A 19,175-nucleotide genomic window follows, 5' to 3' on the forward strand; every position below is an offset into this window, starting at 1 on the left:
CTGTGGCAATCAGTGACACTCCCCCTCTTCATGAGGAAGAGGGCCTCAGGAGCCTTTGCTGAGCAGAGGCGGTTACGCCCACAGGAGCTGTGACATCCTGAGCCCAACAAAGTTCATTTCAGGCAGTCAGGAGCCTGCTCATTTAGCGCGAGTCTAGCTCCTGGATGCCTGGCCTGGAAATAAAGAGTGTCTGTTGGGCTGACCTTTGCTCAGCCTGACAGATACTCTTCTTGATGGGCAAAAGGTGAGGGGGCATTGCCCCTCAGCCCCTATGGCAGGCCACGTCCACCATTTTAGCATCTCTCCTCACAACATACAGATAATCGTCCTTACTAGAAGGAGAACAATAGTTCTTCTTGTGAGAATGCTTGCCCATTTGATCTCAAACAGGAGGCACGCAGACAGAGAGAAAAGGGAGTATCTTGCTTTAAATAGGAGTTTTGAGTCCTCAAAAAGGAGGACGGAGAGATGATGCCTCACAAGGTACCCTTATACATTACCAACTACATATTATTGCCTTCAAAAAGTATGTTTCTCCATTCTTATTATTTATATTTTAGATGCCAAAATAGCAAAAAATGTATAATAGGACACTCGTACTAAAGAAAGAAAGTTCAGACAGGCAATGCAGAAACACTTACCAGAACCATTCCTTCCTGCTTGAGGCCACGTACTCCATCGTCCATGACCTAAGGCACCCCGCAACAGTTGCCGTCCACACGCTTGTGGTAGGAACGGCTCTCCTTGACCCCCGCTGGGTCCGCACTGCTGGGCCTCCTGCAAACAAGGCAAAACCCGTCACGCCTCCCAACTCGGCGCCTGGATCCCGGGAGGGAGATTCTTAACGGACGGGATTGTATGTCAGAAATCTGCCGGCTCACCCACAACCTCAGCAATTTCCGCCACACTACACAACGTGGAGCCTGGACCCCTGGAGGGAGGCTTTGTCTGTTCATGTCCCGGGCAGGCTCTGAGTAGGACCCATGCAAACTGTGAGTGGACAAACTGGACAAGCAGGTCAACACCCTTAACTCCGACCCCAACAACTTCCGACCAATAACCAACATTCCCATGCTTGCAAAGGTCTAGGAAAAATGTGTTCAACAACAACAACTGAATTTACACATCACAAACAATTTATTGAACATACACCAATCGGGCTTCAGATATGGCCATAGCACTGAAACAGCCATCCTACATTTAGTAGACAATGCCCTCTTAGCTCTTGACCACAATGAAACATGCCTGCTAGTCTTGCTTGACCTCTCATCAGCCTTCGATACAGTCAACCACGATAAACTTCTAAGAAGACTAGAAGACAGGATGGGTTTCTCTGGCACAGTCCTTCTATGGTTCAAATCCTTTCTGGAAAATAGAACAAAATCATTCATGACCAACAAGATCCTTTCTCTATCTTCACCTAACCTACTAGGAGTATCTCAAGGCTCTACCTTGTCTCCCACTCTATTCAACTGTAGAACCACTTACTGATCTACTACAGCATGCAAGCATCTCCTACCACATGTACGTGGACAACACCCAACTTTACATCAAAATCACCTCCATTGAAGAGATAAAGTTAATGAATCCAGCTCTCGAAAAAAACGTACAATGGCTAGCGACCAACTTCCTCAAGCTTAAATTCACAAAAAACTGAATTTCTCTTAATCTCCCCCCCCCCCCAATAACTCTCAAGAAATAAAGGAATGGACCAAAATGATCACCACCCTGAATTGCACCCCAGCGCTGGTGGACTCCACAATATCACTTGGAGTCACACTGGATAAGAATCTTAACATGCAAGATTACAATAACTTGATGGCCAAAAATGGCCGCTTTCACCTCAACTATCTAAGAAAAATGAAGCCATTTATCGAGATCCCTGATCTCAAAACTGCAGTTCAGGCCTTAGTCCTCTCAAGGCTGGTGTACGTTTGCTCCACCCTCTCTGGGCTTTCCCAAAATCTCTACCGCACCTCTAAAAGCTTGTCTCAACACCACAGCTAGACTCATCACAGGATCAAGGACCACATATCGCCACACCTGAAGGCACTCAACTGGCTACCCTATAAAGCTTGTATTCACTTAAAGATTGCTTGTATTACTCACAAGGCGTTACTCCACAATACCCCACAGTTCCTAGCCCAAAAACGTACTCTATCTGGAGGAAACAGACATTCTAGGAGCACAGATAACCTACTACTGAAACCCGCAAGGTTCAACCAGACTAAAACCTCCAACAGAGCATTTTCGGGAGCGGCGCCAAGAATTTGGACCTCGTTTCCGCCATTCATCAGAAAAATCACCTCAATGCCCCTCTTCAAAAAGGAAGCAAAATCATTCCTGATGAGCAAATTCCTCCCATAAAATCCGCACAAACACCACACCAGCTTCAACTTCTAACTCGTCTATACTCTTCTTCCTTTGATATCTCGAAGATAAGACTTGTTCAAGCCCGATTTGACTTCCTATCCCAGGGCTGTTCTCTACTCTGCCTGTATCCCCCGAACTTTATTATGTCCTTGTTGTTACTTATTTGCGTTGTTTTTTATCTGTTTTGTTGATAACAAATGTGCTTTTCGTTCCCTGCTCACTTTGTACAGCACTCTGTTACCCTACCTTGGGTCTGGTTCGTGCTATAGAAAACTTTAAAAATAAATTAAATTAAATTAAAAGAATAAAGACATGCTCTACCAAAGCAGTGAGAGAACGCTTAATCAAGAAAGGATGCAGGGCCCTGTATTGCTGCCCCTATTAATTGTTACTGCAGCAGGAGAGCCAAACACACTCTTGGGACAGTGAGAGAATCCCTGGTAAAAGAAACAAGCATTGGAAATAAAATCGGTCTCACGTTTGTTTGCGTTAGAGCTATTGGAATTGTAAAGTTTTGCAGTGTTTTTTACCTATGTGTTATGGAGTATATGCATGTGGTTTGTAGTGGAATTATGTGGTTTGGATTGGATTCCTTAGTTGTGGAATTGTGTGGTGTGAAATTGTGTGGAGTGGACTTGAGTAGTAGACTTATATGTCATGGTGTGCTGCGGAATTATGTGGATAGTAATCATGTGGTATTGAGTGTACTGGAATTATGGGGAGTGGGATTGTGTGTTATGGAGTGAAATTATGTGGAATAGTATTTTGTGTTGTGGAGTGGTATATAGTGGAGTTTAATTATGAAGTGTGCTGTTGGATTTTGTGGCATGATGTTGAATTGTGTGGTGTGGACTGGATGTAGGTGGTGTTTTGTGTAATTATGATGTTGAGTTCTATTTTGTAGTTTGGTGTTGAAATAGGTATTGTGGATTGGAAATGTTCAGAGTTGAAGAGGGTGTAAGCTGGTAGGGTGCAAGATCTGGTAGAAGAGAAAATGTAAGTTTGTTAGCAAAGTAGGACGAGCTTTCACAATGGCCTGGAAGACCCATGTGAGGAGGTAAAAGTGAGCTGTAGCTACCAGGGGTATACAAGCAAAATCACCAACAATGTCCTGGTTCCTGGTGAAAAAGGGAGGAGGAAGTGAAACTCTGCATGCTGTAAAGTTCCTCCAGCTTTTTATTAAGAGGGAACCCTTGTATCAAGAAGAAATATACTACCATGTTTTTCCAATGCTTGTTACCCACATGACAGTGATAACAACCAAACTGGATTACATACATCTGTGATTTTTGCACATATTTGAAAGGGGTGTGCATTTGACTGACAAATCACGTTAAAGTGACACGGCTTATAAATTGCCAAATTATCAGGTGTTTTTGCTTAGTATCTCCCAAGCAAAACAGCTTGCGTTTCCACAGCTCAAATTAGCATATTCGCAGCTTCTGAGTAAAAATAGCAAGAAAACAGATAATAGGCCTTGTGAAATATGGGGCATTTCATTGAAATGCTATCTTTCCTGCAACGCAAACATTATGTATGGGATGAATTAAGAGTCAGATATTGGCATTTTACAAGAGACTCCTGTTACAGCTCCTGAGGGAGCAGGGAGACTGCAGAAAGCCAGCAACAGTGACCTCCTGAGGGCCTGCAAACATGACGTTTCAACAGGTCTAAGGTCGCTAAGCCTGTCGGACACTGGGAAAACGCTGCAGATGATTTGGGAGATAGCTAGCTAGATACCACACAAGAGGAAGGGTTACACAGGACACAACGATTTACCACCCTTAACCACTCTGCAATGGAGCAATTATGCCCCTCTTTATAATTTCATCTTTAAAATAGGCTTGCAGTATTAAGCCATCTTCGAGTGATTACCTTCCCATGTGCCCTTTCAGAGAAGGACCCTCATTATCTACGCTTACCAGAGGCAATCGGCTTTACACTGTGCATGTAGGGGAGATGCCCTGCCATTGTGCTGCATAAATATGCTTGAATTACAACCATAGGAAACCTGAAAGAACTGCTGAGCTAATTACTGGAGCACCACACTCAGCTTGCAGCAGACACAAGAAATCATAGCAGTTGTGTCCCCCTCCCACCAAACCCTTAAGACTCATGTGCACAAAGTAAGTGCTAATAGGCAACAGGAGCATTGTCTGTGAGTAAAGCGAAGTCCGCTGTTCTCCCTGGAGCCTTTTAGAGTTGGAGCGTTTTATAGAAAGGGTGTTGATATAGCACTGCCATTCCTTGTGCTAAGCCCGAAGCACTTAAGCGTATACTGCCTATCTCTCTTTTGCAAACATTTTAGAACTTACACCTAAAGTCAAACTCACCATGCGACTTCAAAAAACAGGAATTTGTTCATGCAGTGTTAACGTTTGAAAGGTGATCCAAGCATTTCCCCTGACACAACTTGCTATCCGTGACCAAATCTGCGTGAAGCGGGCGCTGTGCTCACGGCTACCGCGCTGATCAAAGGCGCCTTGACTCAAAGCATTAAGCAAACTAATGATGGACGGAATGCTGAATAAATCATACATTCACCCCAGTCAAGAGATCTGGGTTAAATCCATTGTTCTTTTGTGCACCATGCCACCCGAGTTTCGACCCAACCAAATGCAAATCAGTCTTGACCCTGTGCCTCATGGGAACAGTCCAGACTGAACTGCCAAGCCAGGTCCTCCCTGGACCGGAAACACGCATCCTGGGACCAGTTTCTGGGTATTACCATTCATCAGCCAGGGTAGCTTGAATCCACAGGCACAGTGAGCAAGGGATCCACGTCTGGGCATACCTATCCCACTTAGGGTGAAAAGTGCTACGCAAACAAATGATGGACGGAATGCTGAATGAATCAAACATTCACTCCCAGTCAAGAGATCTGGGTTAAATAGCATCTTCCAGAAGAAATTAAAGTAAAGTTATGCGCGCGGCCATGCTGAAACCAGAAGTGTGGCGGCTGTGAATGGCATTTACCCACGTTTTTTATTCGCTCATAAAAGAAACATAATCCAAGAATCAAATATTCCAATTGAAAGGTGTTTTTCCTCACCTATGTTTTGCCACCCTGTAGATAAAAGTAAAGTTATGTGGCCACCATGCTGAAACCAGAAGCACAGCTGCCCTGCTGCTTGGAAAGTGAAAGCATGCTCCCGCGTTCAATGTAAGAAAAGCAATTTGTACTGCCTGACATAGGAGAAACTCAATAAAGAAAATAGTGCTTACAAGACATGTACCATGTAAAAACCGAAGTGAAAGGGGCCAGTAGCCATACAAATGACGACATGGCCGTATTAAGCAGGGACTAAGAGGCCTATTAAGGTATCGGACGCCAGCATTTACAAAGGACAAAGAAACAAGCCAACGAAAAATAAGGGGGTGAGTGGGCAGGGCTTCTCTCCCATACTGAACTACAACAGATCTTAACAGAGCAGTGCTTGCGCAGTGGCTCAGGCATGACCTAAAAATGTGCTCTTGCAACCTCCATAGAGGTATGCAAGCAAATAGATTCAGTCCTTTGCACTTCCACAGCATTTAAAAGAAAAAAAACATGTTCTTCAAGGCACAGCAGATGACAGTGAAACCAGGGAGATTCTAGGCCTCCTGCATTGCCACCAAACAGATACAGGATACGCTGCTCTCAAATAAAATGTAAAGCAAGAAAAACACCCTGACAATAGTGGACCCTGAGTAGCTAATAACAATAACGTTTAAAGTGCCAAAACAATTCTCGAAGCTACGTTGGGAAAATAGGAATCAATAAAGGGCACAAAAATCAGGAAGTGTGAGTGGAAGCAGTAAGAATTATAAAAAGGTACTGTCGATATACATGGAAATAGAAAGCAGCTTGGGGAAGTGGAGACAAAATGGGAGATAAAACATAGTCAAGGAACAACACAGACAAGGAAGGAGTTGAGGAGGTAACTCACTTGCTCTGTCTCTATCATTGCATTCCTACATGTGACCATTACCAAATGATAGTACTGTCGGGAAGTTAAATAGCCTATTGGGTATTTTCCTTATGTTACGTAACTATTTTAATAATCATCGTTTCCATAGGCTCTTGAGAGTAAAATTGCATCTTATTGAACAAAATAAATACTTAGGCGATGCTTAGAGCAACATACCATGTTAAATTGCTGCTGAAGTTTTTCATTTGCATAATTAATGCAAAACTGCTCAAAGCTATTCACTTCAAATGTTTCAAAGCTGAAAAAAAAATCAAAGTTATTAGTAATGAAATCGACAGTACTTTCCAATTTACAGATGCAGCTAGCAAACCACAAGTAAAGCACACATATATTTTGTCAAGTGGCAAATAGACTAGTCATGGGGCAGAAAAATGGCATTATGGCACCAGACCACACTGAATTCTAGAGATCAACTTCAAAGGACAAAAGAATAGTTCACTGCCAGAAAGGCATGCAAAATAGAACAATTGACTGGAGTTCTCTTTAGTTAAGGAATGGCTGCAACTGTTGACATGATTGTAATGTATTTCTGAATAAACCAATGGGGAGCCAGGCACTTATTCCCTAAAAGTGGTTATATCACTGCAAAATAGATCACACAAATTTGTACTTCTCTTTCATGTTGCCAACATATTCTCTTTTCATTACTGGGAAAAAGATGTCTATAGCCTTTCAAACACCCGATTGCCCTACAATGGTGTAGTTAACATATTTTAGCAAACTTTCCATTGATTACCCCAATAATTTGACCGTGTTTACAACAATCCTAAGGAATTAAACGCACAACCTCATGGTATTATTCTATTCTTAACGAAGTCTTGGATCTCGTTGTAGGGTTTGTATTCTGGCTCATCATATGCTTTTATTTTCTACAATTTTTGAATGTATCTTTTTAAGGTCTCGTCTAGCGTTGGAGTTCGCATGCGCGCCTCGCTCTGCGAGGCTTCTTGTGATCAAGCCAATTTCAGAAGTGGAGTCTAGGCTCCGCCCCTTCTGTCCATTGGCTAGCGTCATCCTAATTGCTAAACCATGGCTTTCCATTGTTAGTGAGGCTTTTTAGTCTGTCCTTGTTACTGCCCTGTCTCATTTTGGCCCCGCCCACCCGAACTGAATCTTTTACTTGTGGTGTTACATGTAAGCACTTTTACTGACCCCTCCCTGACGTACGGTGCGTCAGACTCTCTGCCGAGATAAACCATTTACAAACCTAGTGGGTATCTAATTCCATAATTCAGGAGTGTTAGGGGTTTCTAATCTTCTGGCCCAGCATTACATCTTCTGGTGAAAATTGGTCGGCTAAGTCGTTCCCTGATTGCACCAAACCCCTATGAAGTTCAAATTGCGCCTGGGTTTCAGGTTCCATTTACAATGCATAATTTGGTGTGGCGCGTTCAGTGCAGTCCAGGAAGCCGTGTCATGATGCAAAATCCACGTGCTGATGGGAAGGTGCTCAGTGCATCTCTGGCGTGCAGTGAAACTCTTAACTGCACACTCTCACCCGCGCTGTGGAATATTCGATCCTTCCTCAGCCTGTACATGTGAAAGCTGCCTGTAAATCATCCTGTACCACTGAAGTAGCATACAGGCTCGAGGTAAAAACATTCCCGAGGTTGCGGAGGCGGTAGCGAGTGAAAGGGGAGGGATCTCTTCTTGTGTCAAGTCCATTACATGAGGAAAATAATGGCTGCTCTTCGTGCAGCTAGGTGGGGGCACCACACAGACACTTGAAAGGCTACCGATTCACTATTCTTGCAATCAACAGGAAGCGACATTCTAATACAAAATCCTTGGTGATCTTGTACCAAACACATTATTGGTAAAGTGCACCATAGAGCTCTCCCGAAGTCCCAGGGTTTATGTTGCACACTTTAGACATAGACTCCCATTCTGGTTTCCTTTCCTGCTTTTTAGGTCTTTCCTCAAATAGCTTTAGCTATTTAAGGGCTCTTCTCATACCAATACTTTATTAAGCATTTGCAATACAATAGGTCTCGAATTTACACGAGTCTAAGCTCTGGGCATTATAAATGACAATGTGTTTTATTTATGTTTCAAAAACCAAAACATAAATAAAAGGCATTGTCATTTACAATGCCACTAGCTCAAACTCGCGTAAATGGGAGACATATTGCATTACAAATGCTTGTCTTTAGTGTAAAGCATTTTTACAAGCAGATGTTCCCAAATGAGCAAAAGCTGCACCCATTCTCACACTGCTGAAGACAATGAGAATTCAACTTAAAAATGGGAATTCATGTGAAAATATCTCTATTTCGAACACAATGTGTAGTTTGGGGTTTTCATTTCTTTCTGCTACCTGCCTGACAACTTTTTCTTGTTACTTAAAATAATTTCAACACAATTATAATTTTTTATGTTGTACATTTCTTCTGCTGAGCCTGTCAAGTGATTGCCTTTGTGCTAGTTCTACAGAGACAGGAGGAAAGCCCACCTAAAGCGCATAGATGTGGCATGATCACAACTTATGTAGTATACAAAAAACTGTCTCTGCATACATTTTTAGTTATGGTTATGGTTCAACAATACTGCTGCCACATGTTACTCACAAAGGCATATGCCAACTTCTGTGCTCCCCCTAGCAACCCTGCACCAGTCAGGAACATACGCAGAAGTGGCACAAAAGAAAGGGCAGTGCGCTCAGGGCACAATAATTTGTATTGTGGATCTCGTACACCAACAGAAGGATGGAGTCATGGTGTACAGTTGTTCTTATCTACCTCTGAATTAGAGGCACAAATGGATGAGTTTTTTAAGTGCCCATCGAAAGGAAATGTGCTCACTAACTACTCTGACTATTTGCATTGTATGTAAGGAAGATAGGGCTCGTTTGTTAATCGGGGCATGCTTGTTAAAAAGCTACTCTCACATAATGGAAATCAGTGAGCTAATATAAGTGGGTCTAGCCCTCAGACATTACCAAAAGGTTGAAACCCTCATAGAGAGTTTCCCTTTTCTACTCCAGAAGAACAAATGCAAATTAAATTACCCCCTTGTTCCTTCCCCGCTTAAATTAAACACCATGGGCCAGATGTAGGTAGCTTAATACCAGTCGGTAACGGCCGAAATTACCGAATTTCGGCCGTTACCGACCGGTATTGGGCATTTGAGATGTAGGGGCCAAATTTAAGGATTCGGTCATTTACCGAATTGGTAATTTAAGCAATCTGTAAATTACTGATTCCTTAAAATACTGAATCGTTAAATTACCGAATCCTTAATGTAGGGAGCACTCAAGTGAGTGCATTTCTGAGTTAAGGATTAGGTATTTACCACCAACTAAGAGTTGGTGGTAAATATCGAAAACCTTTGAAAAAGCAAATTTTTGCTTTTCCAAAAGTGCTATGTGGCAGACATACATGCCCTTAGGGCATGTATGTCTGCCACATGTGCACCCATGCACTATTCAGGAAGATAACAGCATATATTGGATGTTAATAGCTGTCATCTCTTGTTTAACGTCCTGGAAGGAAAGCCTTTGCTGCTGAACCTTTGAAGTGTAGTCTGGGAAAATGGTCACTTGGGAAGATTGAAAGTTGAGGGCGCACCACATCACAGTTCAAATTTATTTTGTATATTGAGAGTTTTGTAAAGTGCATTATACCCGAGGGTGTCAAAGCGCTAGCTGATGAAGAGCCACTACTGGAGAGATTACCATAACTAGCATCATGAAAGGAGAAGCGCCAGGTTTTCAGCTGCTTGCCGAAGGCAGCATGGGAGGAAAGACTAGCAATATGGGTAGAAAGAGTATTCCATAGCTTGGCAGCAGCGACCTGAATAGATCGCCCTATCTCAAACTGGCTTTACGAAATCTTGGTATCTCCACCTTCCAGTGAGAGGCTGACCGTAGCTATCTATTAGGGGTGTACCAGTGGAAAGCTGTTAGCAGGTGCACTGGACCCAGACGGAAGAGAACAGTATGAACTAGACAGAGAGGATAGTTGAAGATGCGAGCAAAGAAGAGGTGTGGTAGAGAGCCCATCGGGAGGCTCACAGCACTGGCTCAATGCGCTCTTTCTACTAGAAACAGGGCAATATTTTGCCCACCGGAACCCAACTATTTAGCAAGTCAATGATGAATCTAGTCAATGTAGTGCCTTCCGCCCCCTCTGGAATGCCCACAATTCGTAAGGTATTACATCAGGACCTACCCTCTGCGTCCTAAACTCTGGCCGCTAGTTAGTTCACCATTCTTTGCAGTGATAAAAGCTGGGCCTCCTGCAACTTCACTGTGGCCTCTGTCTCATGCACTACCTTCCATCTCCGGAACTCTGTTGACGGTGTTCTGCATTGCCGAATTAGGACTGGGTCCACTTTCAGCTCCCCATTTTGCCCTCCATAGTATCCTTGAGGTTCTGGATAGCTTGTATGATAGAGGCCATGTGTGATGCCTCAGACACAAGCTATTCCCCTCCCAACACACCTGCCTCCTCCTCTGTCGGTGCCTTTTTTGTGTATTCATAAAAAATGTATTGACCCGCTGAGGCGAAAGGTTTGTCTCATGCCATATTGTTAGGCCAGGAAGTGAAAAACTCTTAAATTCATTTTTGATTACTGCAAGTCCCATATCTCCCATAGGTTAACATTGGGATTACCTTATTACATTTTATAAGTGTAATTTCCAATTGGGAAAAGATGGATATTTCAAGTTTGGTGTCTCTCGACTCACAATTCAAAGTCACAACTCATGGTATAATTGAATTTTAAGTTGCAAGTCTGAAAATCCCACTTTTAGAAAGTTGGCATTTTCTTACTTTATACAGAGATGAGGCGTCAGTTTAGCCCCAAACCAGTGCACAGCAGTGTAGCGCCAACATGGCTATTAAATTGATCATCCATCATTTTAGTCCATTTTTCCAAGTTGCTCAATTTTAACTCATATCTATTCATTTGCTTAAACAATGTTCCACATACGGGGTTCGTTTGACGTATTTCCCATGTTTCTCATGTAGAAACTGTGCCCATCCGAGCCTCTTGTTAATACACGACAGATGCCAAGGTTCGTTCCAAGCAGTGTTTATTTATATCCCAATGCATTTCGGGCGGGATACGCCCTTCATCAGGGGTAACTATAAAGTAACAATAAGAATATGGAAATATTACATGACTGTACATTATTTTCGTCCTCATTAAATAAAATGTAACATTTACTCAAATACTGTGTACACTGAATCCATTATTCATATTGTGTTATTACATTTATGCTCACAAACAACCAACTATATTCAATAAATATTAATTCTTAATTCATGTATTACACCCCCATGATGCTGTGCAACTTTCATTACGGGCTAATAAATCGACCTTGATGCTAACCTCGCATTCTGACACCCTTACTGAAAACCTGCAGTTCACAAAACCCTTTTACGTAACCAGCAACAGAGCTCCTTCTCTCCCTTCGTGCCTCGACGTTCTAATCCAATTAACCTTCTCCACCTTTCACCCCTGGATGCCTCGTCTCCCCAGTCATGCAGTCAAAAACCTCTAGTTAAGTTCAAACATTAATTCGGTGTGCATCTTGCACTTACCCCTGTATACTAAATATCTACGTGATCTGTGCAAAAACTTAATTGAAGAGACCTTTGTTGAATGCCCCATTTTTACAGAAAACATCCCTTAAACCAACCCTCGCTCTAATACCTGCTCCAGTAAAAGTCACTCTGTTCTCTCGTCTCGCGTGAAAAAAGTCTCCCTGGTGGTTTTATTTTGTGCACTTTTATCTCGTGCTCATGTGACCTCCTGTTTTCTAATTGGTGCTACGTGACTACCCCTCCCTCCTCATTCCAGCTGAGTAATACTATCTACGTGTAAAAAACTCAATAACCCACAATGCATTCCTCAGTGCACTACTAATATAAGAAGCAATGTAAAACTGTCCGTTTAACTTTCAATAAACATTACTATAAATAGTGTTTGTTCATGTTAAAATGTTTTTCCGTATTGGTATCTCTTTCTTGAAACGCTGCTTTTGTGTCCCGAACCAGAATGATTTCTCCGTGCCTGTAGAACTTTCAGCTTCGTTATATTTCATTTCTTATGCTCTTCTTCTTTTGGGTGCTACCCCTCGATAGGGCAAAAAATGTGGCTAACAATATACAAAATCGGGATGCACTCCTTTTTATATTTATATTTTTTCTATGCTTGTCCATCATCTGTGAGAGAATGCGTGCAACTTGGTAAAGTGCCTTGCCCCGGTGGCACTTGAATATGTAACGTTATACAGAGATGAGGCGTCAGTTTAGCCCCAAACCAGTGCACAGCAGTGTAGCGCCAACATGGCTATTAAATTGATCATCCATCATTTTAGTCCATTTTTCCAAGTTGCTCAATTTTAACTCATATCTATTCATTTGCTTAAACAATGTTCCACATACGGGGTTCGTTTGACGTATTTCCCATGTTTCTCATGTAGAAACTGTGCCCATCCGAGCCTCTTGTTAATACACGACAGATGCCAAGGTTCGTTCCAAGCAGTGTTTATTTATATCCCAATGCATTTCGGGCGGGCTACGCCCTTCATCAGGGGACACTATAAAGTATTACACCCCCATGATTTATTAGCCCGTAATGAAAGTTGCACAGCATCATGGGGGTGTAATACATGAATTAAGAATTAATATTTATTGAATATAGTTGGTTGTTTGTGAGCATAAATGTAATAACACAATATGAATAATGGATTCAGTGTACACAGTATTTGAGTAAATGTTACATTTTATTTAATGAGGACGAAAATAATGTACAGTCATGTAATATTTCCATATTCTTATTGTTACTTTATAGTTTCCCCTGATGAAGGGCGTATCCCGCCCGAAATGCATTGGGATATAAATAAACACTGCTTGGAACGAACCTTGGCATCTGTCGTGTATTAACAAGAGGCTTGGATGGGCACAGTTTCTACATGAGAAACATGGGAAATACGTCAAACGAACCCCGTATGTGGAACATTGTTTAAGCAAATGAATAGATATGAGTTAAAATTGAGCAATTTGGAAAAATGGACTAAAATGATGGATGATCAATTTAATAGCCATGTTGGCGCTACACTGCTGTGCACTGGTTTGGGGCTACACTGACGCCTCATCTCTGTATAACGTTACATATTCAAGTGCCACCGGGGCAAGGCACTTTACCAAGTTGCACGCATTCTCTCACAGATGATGGACAAGCATAGAAAAAATATAAATATAAAAAGAAGGAGTGCATCCCGATTTTGTATATTGTTAGCCACATTTTCTTACTTTAACCATTCTGTGCCTCTGCCTGTCTCTGAATAGACATCTGGGTGGGTGACAGTTGAGCTCTGTGCATTCCCTCTACACACCCACACACAAAGACAGTTTAAGTGTGCCAGGTGGCACATCCTGATGGGTCATCGCCAGGCTGATGGGCCATACTGAGACAGGATGCCAGGGAGGAGCAAACACTTGCACCTGAATAAGGCTGTGCCTGTTCACACACAAAGAGCTGCATACTCCCTCTATAGTGAGTCTGGCACCGGGGCAGGAAAGGCAGGGACCCCTGAGACCACAAACTCAGTACCTTCTGGACCAGGGGACATTCTGCCTGGAAGAAGGACTGTGGTGCTGCTAGAAAGACTGTCACTGTGCTGGACTTTGCTGGACTCCTGCTTTGCTGAGTCTGCCCTGCTGTCTGATACCCTCCTTGCCTGGGAGTGAGAAGGACTGGACCGTCATCTCTACATCGCCAGAACCAAAGTGACTCCAAAGGCTTGCTGGCTTGCCTCCTATTCTGAAGTCTCAGGGACATCAAAGACTTTCCACAACCCTGCTATAGCCTCTGGCTCTGCCAAATGTGTGTCCTACATTGCCAAGTTGTGCCAATCCAGTCCTGAGTTCTTGGAAGTGGGTTTTCTGGCTGTCTTCTGCTAAAATTCACGAGTCGCCGTTGTTGTGTCGGAACCAACGCATCTTACCTCTATGCCAATGCATCGCAGCTGCTCCCAAAGATAAGGACATTGCATTGCCAGCTGTGCAGCTCAACGATGATGCATTGCCGTCATTGCAATGGGTTTGATGAGGACGCATCTCCACACTGCGAGACTCCGAATCAACGCATTGCCTACACTCCTAATGCCCTGGCAACATGGCTGACAGGACGTGAGCCCTTGTGCTCCTGGCAAGCTAGCACACAAAATCCTGAAAATCATGGCAATCACAGAAGTAAAGTAACTAGGCTGAAGTAGCCCTGCAAACTACACCGGGGCTAGTCCTCACATGCCCTGCATCTCACCTGGGGACACAACTCTGAGTTCCTCGAGGTGTCACTGTATTTGGTCTTGTAGTGTAGTTCCTATATTCCCAATAGGCTCTGCGCATTGGAATAGTATATCCTATAGTTTAGACGTAGGACTGAGCTCGACTAGGTCTCAATCGAATATACTAAAGTTAATAGTGAGTGCCAGCTAGCTCAGAGGTCACTAGAAACATTCTCAAATTCACAAGAAGGTATTAGTTTCTGACAACCACATAAACATGACAACTTTGTTTCCCAAGAATAAGAAATGTATCTCCAGAGTCGGGGAAACAATAGATAAGTATTTCACTCAGTCACTTGTGCATGCTTCTTTTCTACAGAGGTGCAGAGAAATAGAGAGACGGGCGTTTTCAATAAAAGGTTTTATTGAACAGTCTTCTTTCTCATGCAAGTAAAGTGAACTGCTACAATCGTAATGCAGACTGCAAAGTATAATGCGTACAGCGAGAACAATATTATAAAATAATACTCTAAGAGCATTGTATGGTTTCTAAACCATATATAAATACATACATAAATAACAATGGCTAAAAGTACTCAACTGGTGCTTCTAAAATACGCCTACCCCAATTTACCTAACCTAAATCTAGTACGCGGGAGTAAGTGTGGTGTGGCATAGGTTTCGTTTTTCTTTGCCAAGAATCTATCCTAGGTTTCTCTAGGTTCTAATCAGCTCCATACCTTAGTTTAGAATGAAGGAGGTCTGGTATCTGTCTCTGGACTCGATTTCCCAACACCCCGCAACGGGAGCTTGGAAACACTGGAACAGGATTCTCACCGGGATAAATGCAGCCTCTGGATCAGTGCGTCAGCTGGAGAGTCGGCTTCCTTCGGCACTTGTAGCGAGCTGCGTCGGGCAAGTAGATAGTCAAACTGCTCTGAACCACCGTCCCTTGCTAGAGCAAGTGAAGGCATATTTATACCTTGAAGGTGCCTAGTTTGACATAAAGTCGGGCATAATAACGTCAGTAAAGAACTCCAAGGGAATAGTAGTTCTTTGTAAAGTACATGAGTTCTTGGACAAAACAAGCAATATTCAAGCAAGGGGAGGTCCCTGACTGCTTAAGCCAATTTTCCAAGTAATCGTCGTGACGTTTTGGTACGGGTGGAAGTAGCCATGCCTGTATTTGGACTTCATGGGATATGTCTGTCACGGGGCTACTGGACAGGAGCCGACTTTAATACCTCTTTGTTTCCGCCCCGTGGACAGGATTCTTGCGGCCCCTTTAATGTGGCCTGGACTTTCCCAGAGGAGGACTCGTCAGCCGTGACATCACCGGCTTCTCTCCAACCAGAGAGCGAGGCAGAGGTAAAAGCCTGCCTCCAGGAAGACGACGGGGCGAAAGCCGGGCGAGGACTGAGGGAGGAGACGCCGAGCAGTTTTGAGCAGTTTGAGCGCCACATCGGGAATCCAGAAGACAGACAGCCCAGCGGAGAAGGAACGCCAGGAGGCCAACGTTTCCACGAGCCGCTCCGCCGCACTTCTGAAGAAGTGTGGCTAGACAAGGTACGGGGCCGGCTCAAGGGGCTATTTGTCTCACGGGCAGATACGGGGTAGGGGAGAACTGAGGGAGGTCACGAGATTGACTTTTGTACTGTCTATCACCCCCGAGCACACGCAGCCTCTTCTTTCACGTCTAAGGGTCAATAACTGCAGAAAGTCACAACTGGTATTAGACCCCAGTGATTCCCTCACTCCCGCTCCCCTCTCAATACGTTCCCCAGAATTGCCAGTAATCACCGGTCTTTTGTTTCTCTTTCCTTTACATGCCGGGAATAACCCTGCTGTGCCCTGGAATCGTTCCCCGGAGCCTCCACACCTATAACGAGGACCTCGCGCTGCTGTGAAAAGACTAACTTAAAGAAACGCTTTCTCTCAAGAAAAGTCCCATTTCCGTTATGTTCCTTGGTTGTTTCTCCAGAGTCTAGGAGTATCTTTATTTATGTGAATGGCATGTTGGATGGCTATCGATTAAACGAAGTACTAACTCCATATAAGTTGCGTGCTGACTCCTTTAGAAGCCAACCCACGCCTGCATGCTTGACAATGTCTAAATAAGGGAATGATTTCTATGCCTATATTAAGGCAATGTGAATTGTACCTATATAAAAGGGCATGAATCAGAAAATTCACTTTGGATCCTAAAACGCCAAACAACAGTCTGCTCTCCAGTCTGCTCTCTTCCACCACCACTCTCAACAGACCACAGTGGTTGCTCTAGAGGGGCTGGTCTCAGCACTAAGGATCCCTCCGACAAGAGAACATGGCAACTGGAGAGGGGGAAGTGCACACTGTGCCAAGGAGCTTCATCTCCCACCGGAGTGGTGCTGTCACTTTGGGAGGGGCCGGGCCACTGTTGCTCCAGTGACATGCTGTCTCAGCAATCTTGAAAGAGAATAGGTGGCTCCAGCCAGGCATCCCTGTCTGCAAGAGATACCAGCAACTCCAGTAATCCGGAAAGCTGTGCGATCGTCTCCACCCAACAGGGGCAAGGACAAGCTAGTTCGCACTCACTCAGCGCACATTATCAACCAATATATTACCCAGTGCAAACATACTCACAAAAAAACGAGGCAAACGGGTGTGACAGATATTGGGGATGTAAAGGAAAGTGGCGCGGAGCCCTCCACGGCAGAACTGTTGGCGTCAATCGAAGGTTCTTGGATTGCACTGGAACATAACATTGAGATGGTTGTCAGTTGATGGTAACCAACTGCGCTCTGATCTAAGGAAAGTTGCTGATAAACTTATGGCTGCATGGGTAACATCACCAAACTGCAGGGGGAATTGGTCGCCCTTAAGTGTCAAATGGCCCAGATGACAACCACCACAAGGAAGTTGGAACGGTGAATGGAAGGCATGGAAGGCCGCTCCTGGCGCAGTAATATCGGCATCCTGGTATTCCCAGAGGGAGCTGAGGGGGCTTTCACTGAAATGTTCCTAGAGGATTGGGTACAGACAGGACTCAAGCCATTAGGACTATCTGAATTTTTTCATAATGGAGAGAGAGCACTGAGCGTTGGTGCCACCCCACTCCCGGGGGCTTCACTGAGAGCCATCATAGCCAAAATTCTCAACTACAGTGACAGGGACTGCATCCTTCGAGCGGCCCATGAACGGACACCTCCCCTCTTTGGAAGTAGTAGGAAAACCATCTACCCGGACTACACAAAAAAGGTGCAGGAGCAGCGCAAATCCTTTCAGGGTATGAAGCAAAAACTAAGCATACTAAATCTCTAATATATGCTACTATATCAGGCAAAACTGAAAGTCCTTTCACAGGGGAAGGCCCATTTCTTCGACTACCCAGAAGAAGTGTGTGTCTGGCTAGAAATCAGAGCCAAGCCAGTGCCGCTCCATCTGGTTTACAACCCGCAACAGAATTGGGGATCTCATCCCCAAGGGGGGCTGCATCACCACAACTCAACTAGAGATGATCCCAACACTACCGCGCTGGGGTCCCGGAGGTTCATGGTCACTGAGGATGGTACCATGCAGCTCAGTACTGTGGCATCCCAAGACTAAAGCAGGAGGGTGGCATGCAACCGTCATCTGATGGAACAGAGACTAGGTCCTCGAGCCCGCGCTGGACTTTGTGCCTGACACCATTGTTGCATTGGAGGTGGGAACTGGTGATAATGGAATGAATATGTGACTTGAGGCCTGCTTTTGTAAGGTTGCATAGCTGGGACAGGCCAGTGAAGTACCCAGCAGTGTTGGGAGATCGCTTGGAATGACTGCAAAGAGGGTACATTGGCTCTGCCGTGCGCTGGTATATTATTGACACCTGTTGCGCTACCTGCAGGGATGAAACCCAGGCTGCTATTACAGTCCTGTGAGAATGCAGAGTGAGTGTGCGTTGGGATGAAGGGAGTTATGATCCAGGCGAAGTGTATGGCTGGCAGAGACGTTGGGTAAAGACATACCAAATCAGGGATATTTATTGAGCGCTCATATCACCCAAAGGTCTCAAGGCGCTGATGGACAGCTCTGACTTTCCGTCTAGAGAGAAGATCTTACTGGATTTAATGATCGAACAGCCATGTTTTTAGCTCCCTATGGAAGCAATTATGATCAGTTGCAGTTCGTAGGTGGGGTGCAATTTGTTCCAGAGGATTGGCACCAAGAAGGAAAATTATTTTCTGCCATTTTTAGCAGTGCGGACTCTAGGAGGGGTAAGGAGAAATTTGTTACTGGACCTTAATAGCCTGCAAGGCTGGTACCAGCTGAGTCTCTTTACCAAGTAGCTGGGGCACCTACAGGACATAATCGTATGTGCTAGGCAGAGGGTTTTGAACCCACTGCTCAGCTGGTCTCAGTTGTATCAGTTGGGATGTTGTGCAAGTCCTGGTAGATGCATGGGATGAGCATTAATAGTCAACTGGTTGCACTATGGTTGTCCTTGGGTGGGTGAGATGAGTATTGTTTGTATTGTTTGCGTTGTTTGCATTGCTTGTTTAACTTTGTAGATTCTCAGCAGTGGGTTAGAGTTGCATGGGTGAGAGGGAGATGCACACTACCCCACCAGATGT

The 19,175-nt window shown here is 44.2% G+C and overlaps 1 protein-coding gene across 1 annotated transcript in view; it reads right to left on the reverse strand.

The window, feature by feature from the left end:
* Positions 1–19,175, reverse strand: part of MYO5C (myosin VC) — a 1,267,761-nt gene that overhangs the window by 844,240 nt on the left and 404,346 nt on the right. Inside the window, exon 11 of the mRNA XM_078684841.1 lies at positions 6,501–6,582. Within this exon, the coding sequence (XP_078540967.1) occupies positions 6,501–6,582 (82 nt within the window). The remainder of the gene's footprint in view (positions 1–6,500; positions 6,583–19,175) is intronic.

The sequence above is a fragment of the Lissotriton helveticus genome, chromosome 3_2 (assembly GCF_964261635.1).
Source record: "Lissotriton helveticus chromosome 3_2, aLisHel1.1, whole genome shotgun sequence".
In the NCBI taxonomy this organism is placed as follows: domain Eukaryota; kingdom Metazoa; phylum Chordata; class Amphibia; order Caudata; family Salamandridae; genus Lissotriton; species Lissotriton helveticus.